This window comes from Centruroides sculpturatus, unplaced genomic scaffold (assembly GCF_000671375.1).
Source record: "Centruroides sculpturatus isolate CEXI.00-Female unplaced genomic scaffold, Cexi_2.0 scaffold4327, whole genome shotgun sequence".
NCBI classification, from domain to species: domain Eukaryota; kingdom Metazoa; phylum Arthropoda; class Arachnida; order Scorpiones; family Buthidae; genus Centruroides; species Centruroides sculpturatus.
The window spans coordinates 1-6,943 of NW_019388414.1; the positions used below are offsets into that span (position 1 = coordinate 1).

The 6,943-nt window shown below is 45.0% G+C and overlaps 1 protein-coding gene across 2 annotated transcripts; it reads left to right on the top strand.

Moving 5' to 3' along the window:
* Positions 1 to 749: 749 nt before the first annotated feature.
* On the top strand, positions 750 to 6,915 carry LOC111616933 (GRAM domain-containing protein 2B-like). Of its 2 annotated transcripts, XM_023358286.1 has the most exons (9): positions 750 to 1,531; positions 1,602 to 1,705; positions 5,494 to 5,589; positions 5,650 to 5,727; positions 5,796 to 5,849; positions 5,918 to 6,086; positions 6,156 to 6,198; positions 6,258 to 6,299; positions 6,362 to 6,915. In XM_023358286.1, the coding sequence occupies exons 1-9, from the start codon at positions 1,033 to 1,035 to the stop codon at positions 6,465 to 6,467; spliced, it is 1,191 nt and encodes a 396-aa protein (XP_023214054.1). In that variant the 5' UTR covers positions 750 to 1,032; the 3' UTR covers positions 6,468 to 6,915. The 2 variants fall into 2 exon arrangements, with proteins under 2 accessions (XP_023214054.1, XP_023214053.1); XM_023358285.1 differs by having other exon boundaries at positions 5,494 to 5,727.
* Positions 6,916 to 6,943: the final 28 nt, after the last annotated feature.

Consider the following 6,943-nt stretch of genomic DNA (forward strand, 5'->3'; position numbering starts at 1 on the left):
AATCTAGACACACAAAACCTTAAGTATATTTGTATATTTAAAAATTGGGTCACAATATATTTGTGGCCCAGAACTCCGCGACTTCTTCAAATGCGGCCCAGAGAACCAAAGGGTTGGACACCCCTGTTTTACCGTTTACACCTTTCGCTATTATTTTTTTAGAGATGTTCGAATATTTAAACGTTGATTTGTATCAGAATTGTCAACTTTGGCGCTTCTCCTCCGCGTACTTCGTACTTACAGCGGTTTAACTCAAATCCCGTGGCAAGAAAATCGTAATTTATGATAATTTCTTTCGTTTTTAGCCAGGTCGAGATCTTTTCAACTCTTACGGGCTATATTTTACTCGTATTAAACTCTTTCGAGACGTATCGGTAAACGAATTGCCCGTAACCAGCTTTTTCTCTCCACATATCCGAAACGCGTTGCCATCTTAAAAGTAGAAAATAGTTTAATACCTTTAATAATAATAATAATAATAATAATGCGAGGGAGGAAGATAAAAGGGAATCTTACTATCGAAAAACTTTTACAAACTCTCGCGTAACCACTCGAGATAATTCAAAATTCCTTTCCTATTTTTGATTTTCTCCGCTAGAGGGATGCAAAACCCCGCAACCGTACGAACGGGTTCTGCGCAAAGCGGAACGACTCGGTCAAATGTCGCGGCGATCTTTATTTTAAACGTCGAAAAGCCAATCGATCGCCTCGAAATAGAAACGTTTTCTTTTTTTAACTTCCCTAGAAAATCGAGAGCGCGCATTGTTATAGTTGGCGTATTCGAGTGGATTAGACGTTGGCGTAATGGCGTGAAATGCGATAAATAGGAATGTGGTGAAATGAAATGGAGCAATTCGAATCAATACAGTTAATTCGTAAGAATGGCAAAATCTAGGTGCAGAATCCAAAGCGACGTAAGCCTAAATGTTGTTTACAAAAAGAACAGACGATTGCGGGTTAAAACTCTTAAATCCCGATGGAAGAGAATCGGAATGCGTCCCGAATTAAATCAACTCGATAAGGATAAAACAGATGAATAGAAATTGGCGGACGATTTGGGACGGGAGCGGAGTCGAGGAAGACTCTCGACGCAGGAGCGGTCCGGGAGAATCGTCCATTCGGATTAAAGGGGTGCGAGTGATTTTCCGGAAGACAAACCCGGAGAAGGCGACAATCCGCCTTAGCTTTGTGTTTGCGGCGAAATCCGAAGCGATTACGTTTGCCGGAATCGTCGGAACGGCGGCGGTGGGAGGCGGAAGACCGGAAGCCGTGACGATCGATCCGACGCGACGCGAGAGTTGTAGTTCCGGCGGCGGAAGACCCGTCGGCAGTCGATCTCTGGCCGGACTCGAAACGGTATTTTCTTCGGTCGCACCGCCGACGGAGGATGGTTTGGAGATGCCGAGCCCTTCTCCGACTGTCCCTCCTCCCTCTCCCGCACCCTCCACTCAGTCGCGCCTGCGGAAATCGCACGGACAACGATTCCACCGGCGATTCCCCCAAGTGGACCCCGAAGAACCCCTCTTGGACTGTGAGTACCGCCGACGCCTCCCTCCCTCTCTCCCGCGGCCGTCTTTTCACCTCTCGCCTTCTTCCCGCAGACTATTCGTGCGCCCTTCTGGCCGACATCCTGCTTCAGGGTCAGCTCTACGTCACCGAGAACCACTTCGCCTTCTACTCCAACATCTTCGGACACAAGACTCAGGTGAGCGCTTCCGTTCGCGACCGGAAGTCGCACCCGACCGACGAGTGCGCAGAATCGAACGGAGACGAGGATGGGCGATCCTCATTTTCCTCCTCGTCCTCGTGCCGAGAAGTGGACGAAGATCTCTGTCCGTTTCCTTTCGTTACTTTTTACGTCTCGTAGCAAAATGGCGCCTTCTCTAAGGATAAATGTCTCTCCATTCTAAAATTTCGCATCTCCCATTAAATCGCTTCCATCCACACGTAACGTAGTTACCGGAAAAGAGGATCGAAATCGAATCCAAAATTTAGGCGATTTTTCCTCCGGATATTTCGGGTTTTGCCATCGAAAATCGCCAAATTTTTGGAAAGGTTCCGAGTCGAATCGATTTCGCGGTCTCCCCGGGATACGGATCGATACGTAATTTACGCGTTTTACTCTAAAAATGGGGGAATTTCCAGGAAATCTTTCATATTTAATGCGGATCTCGGGTTATATAAAAACTACTTTCTAACAATAGAAACATTAATAATAATAATCAAGGAAAAGCGCTCGGCCTTGCGTAAAATCTTATTTCCGCGAAAGTACTTTAATCCGGGTTTTCCGCACTCGATTATTCCTTAATCTTCCGAAAACGCCCGGTTATTTCTCTAAAAATTCCCTTTAGTCACGTGTCTCCTTCCTTCTCGATTCTGGTGTTGGGGAGAGGACGGTCTTTCGCCTACCGCGCCACGTCGATACATTTATTACCAGAAAGGTTATTCGAGTTTGGAGATTTGGTGAAAGTTATCGCTCGGCCATTACGAAGGGAAGAACCGACGCCGATTGGTTGCGGTTGACACGGTTCCCAACACTTGGTTACGTGTTAATTACTGTCTCTACCACCATATTTACAGCTATATTTTCGGACACTTTTACGCTCTCTTTACTCGCGTAACCTCTAAATGGATAAAACGATATCGATCCACGCGTTAATTTATCAAAAGTTTCGGCCTAACTCGGACCTATCCTTCCGTAAATGTCGTACAAAAGACATTTTGAAATCCGCACTAATTGTTATTACTGTGTGGCGTTTCGTAATCTCGGCAAAGAAACGGGTGCGCGACTGGAAAGATCCTCCCGTTAACGTTACGTTAAAGTTCTATTACGTGTCTCTGGAGAAATTGAGGGGGATTCTTATCTCCACACCGAGCGGTGCTACCGCTATAATTTTAAAATTTCGATGGAAATTCCGCTCGTTTCCGGTTCCGAACTTTTAAAGACGTCGTCGGGTGACGAACGATTAAATTTCTACTTCGGTAGGAGAAGTAAGCGATGGCGCGCTCGCTCTCCGGCTTATCGTAATTCTCGCTCGATTGAACGGAATAAGTAACCCGTTATGGACGGAGAGCGATTAACGCTACGCTTCGATGCCGCCGCAATTACGGTCTCTCCGACGATAGATATAAAAGCGTGGGACGACGACGAATGCCGAGAAATTTAACGAACGAGACAAAAGTACCAACGTATTCGATGGAAAATGAAGATCCTGGTAAAAAATTGCAGGAAGCGGCGGATGGGCTAAAAATGTCCAGCCACAAATGCCATTCCGTTAACGATTTCGACCGATGTTTTATCGAATTTTCCATTTTCGATCCAATTTTCGGAATTAGAGACGAACGTAAAAATCCTGGCGTGACTAAATACGTTCGCTAGGTCAAAGGTCGGGTCTGCCAACTAAATTAGGTGCGGGAGGCGGCAACGTAACTGGTTGGAAGGAATCCTTTTTTTATATATTATATAGGCTACATATTTAACTTTTCGAAAATTTTTCTGGCGACTATTAAGGCGGCGCGAAACTGGTAAAAACGATTAAAATGGCAAATTTTGAACTCGTCCCGTTTTGAGGAAGAATGCGACTCTACGAGAAGACGATGGCCTCGGAATAATTATTGAAGGGAAATGGGTGAGAATAGACGATACAGGGATGAGTTTAAAAACGACGACGTACAGGTAGACGGACGGACGTCGCGCGGTGGAAGCTCCGAAGTAAGTGCGAAAGCGGAATTTTTAAATTGCAAAAATAAGTTTAAAACCCTATTTTAATTAGAAATGGTAAAAATTGGAAAGTATTTTGTAATTTCCATAGACGGCGCGCAACGAAGAAGCGTTTTCGGACCTTTCCGATCTTTTACTGGTTGTGGTCAGAGTTCGACGTCGCCGTGGCTAATCCAATAACCCGCGTCGCCGGTATCGACTGCGGCGTGGATAATTCGTAATAAGCTTAATTTCCTGGAGCGTCAGTCGACGGAGATTTAAAAATGTTAATTCTTTCAATTCGGAAACACTCGTTTATAATAATTATTTAAAAGACGATCGTTAATGACGCTTGGCTGCTTTACAATTCTCGTAACAGCTTATTGACGCGCAAAAACACAAAAATTTATGGACTCGATTAACATCGACCAAATTAATTTTTAATACTTAAAATTTTGGTTTGCGAAAATATAGATATTACCATTAATTCCTTCTTTGCCACGACTCGTAACACTAACCGACCGCGCGATTTGTTTCGTGACGTAATGGTAACCGACCGTATTTAAGGCGAAGCGCGGCGATTCCCGCTTTGTCGAATTTTAAACTAATTAACGGGAGGGGGAAGTATACGGAAAATTAATATCGGAGCAAATTGGCGCGATCGATATTTCCAATTAAAAGTTTTTAATATAAAATAATTTTCCGATTAACGAAATTTTAATTACCGCTAAAAGTTTCTAGCCGCCATTTTGTATTTTATCCCCAGAATCTGCCGGATATTGTCGCTAGAATACAAAAGTCGTAAACGAATTTTCGTATTACTCCGACCAGACTGTGGCATTTTCTGGATAACTCCGATACAAAGCGAGGATAGAAAATGGATCCCTTTCGCGTACTGTTTTTAAATATGTTTCTCGAATGCCAACGCTATCCACGAAAGGACTAATCATTATTTTCGTTTTGCTTTTTCTTTAAGAAATATTTTGGCACGGGAAAATTAGGACAACCCCTATTTAAGACGGGGTTACCCGCTGTACCTAAAGGAAGCGTGGTAAACGGAGAACAAATTACGTCGTACACGAATCAGTTACGTTCCAACCTCAAAAATATTTTTGTGTATAAATTGTATACAACTTCAACTACTGAAATTTTAGGCATTTTAAAAAAATGATTTCATATAATTTCCCATTTTAATACGATTGTTCTAATTTAATCTTTTCTACCTTTTAGACAATTATGCACTAAGGGTGCGACTACGCAGACGCGAGAGAGAGAAAATATTTGGCGAGACGCGATAAATATCAAAACCTGTCAGATACGTGCGAGAACCAGAAATTCGCTCTCGCCAGCGGTATTTCTCGCTTGTGCGTGGTTTCCTTTGCGAGAACTATATCGCTCGCTACCAAATTCGCGTTCGTAACTGCTTGAATGTTTCCATTTCGTTCGTGTAGAAAGTGGATCGCCGACGACATTTACTGTTTAAATAATAATAATAATCGAAATAGAAAGTTATTCTATATTTCGAGACAAGCTGAAAAAAGCCACGTTCGAATCGTAAGCGCACCGAAAACGAAATGAGCTATAGGACCAGAGCAGCAGAGAGAACTTCAAATCGCGATAAAAACGAAGCGCCGCTATCATATGCTAGAGACGACTTTGTCCCGCCACCGCGAGATTTTTGTCGATGGCTATTACAAAACCGCCATTTTAGTTCTATCGACGAGTCATACTGCAGAGAATCTTCGGTATTGTTGCCAAAGACGTAGTAACCGAGTTCACTTTTGGGCGAACAGATCCTGATTCCGGTGCGAGAAGTGGTGGAAGTGTCGAAAGAATGCACGGCCAGGATCATTCCGAACGCCGTGGGAATCAGCACCGAGGAGGAAAAGGTAAGGTCGATTTTGGACCCGCCTCGAGGTCGTCCCACTCATCGTCCGTTTTCGTGGCAGTACGTTTTCGGATCTCTGTTGTCCAGGACGTCCACCTTCCAATTGATGAGAAGCATCTGGCTCTCCTCCGCCGACGCCGTGAGTATATATCTCTCTCCCGTCACGCGGACCGTTCCTTACTTTACCATTTTCTTGACCTTCGCTAGGAGTTGAGCGCCGTGGAAGACTCGGAAAGCGGAAACACGTCGTCTATGCTTCCGGTGAGTATTATCTAACTTGTCTTTGGCCGGGAAAGACTACTCGGCGCCATTTTTCACCTATTTTACAGAACGTGACGGAAGACGAAGACAGCGTGGCTTCGGAAAATCATCTTAGACGAATGTCGACCGTCTCCGGAATCGCCTGCCGCCGAATCTCGGAAGTGTCGCTTCCCACGGTCCGTCCCAACACGGATTCCGAAATACGTCCGCTCCGCTGCCGCCGGTCGGGCTCCAGAGGTAAACTCAGACGGTCCTCCGCCGGCCTTCTCCCTTCGTCGTCCTAATTTTTTCTCCCTCGATTTTCAGGTTACTTGGGCAAGGCGGAAGAAATGGTTTCCGGCCTGTACAGGTATCTTTTGCAATTTCTTTCCGTTTTCGCTCTTCTCGGCTGATCGTCTGCTCTCGCAGGTTACCCGGGACCACCTTGCTGCTGCTGCTGACCACGGTGCTGTAAGTGTCGGAGCGCTCTTCTTCCTCCCCGCCTCCGCTAATCGGCCCGTCTTCTTCCCCAGGTTGGCCCTCCTGTTACTCTCCGCCACCGTCCTCCTCTACCGGATAGCCGCGGTCCACCGCCGAGTGGCCATGATGGAAGACAGACAACGACGACGCCTCAGGTAACTAACTCCCGCGCCGCCTAATCCCACCAGACGAGATTAAATATTTCAATTTATCGTAACGCCGTACCCCGTATTTCCTATACAATTGTTTATAAACTGCCGGAACTCGCGTTGCCAACCTTCAACGAAACTATCTTTTCCTCCGTATTACTGAAATTTCCCACCACCACTTCGTGGTTAGAATTTTTGATTTAAATGTTATTTTTGTTACTAAATAGAAAACGCTGAAATTTTAATAGTGGTAGTAAACACTGATTACGGCGTTTTTATGTCGAGGCATGCTTTCAATGCAACGGAGAAAATTTTCACGGCAAAGTTCTCCTTAGCAAATTCATTTTCAGTTGCATGGCGGTCTGGAAACGGGAACGTTTCAGTTCCATTGTTGTTTTTTGTGGTGCAGCGTTCTTTCAATTGCGAAACCATTTACGCAATCGAGCCACTAATTTTCCTTCCCCGCAAAAATGCGAGGCAAGTAAC

Excerpts from the sequence above, each read along its gene's own strand:
- LOC111616933 (XM_023358285.1), top strand. The coding sequence starts at position 1,033 with ATGAATAGAAATTGGCGGACGATTTGGGACGGGAGCGGAGTCGAGGAA. Across the intron at positions 1,532-1,601 it reads CGAAGAACCCCTCTTGGACT|ACTATTCGTGCGCCCTTCTG; the intron begins GTGAGTACCGCC and ends TTCTTCCCGCAG. Across the intron at positions 5,850-5,917 it reads ACACGTCGTCTATGCTTCCG|AACGTGACGGAAGACGAAGA; the intron begins GTGAGTATTATC and ends CCTATTTTACAG.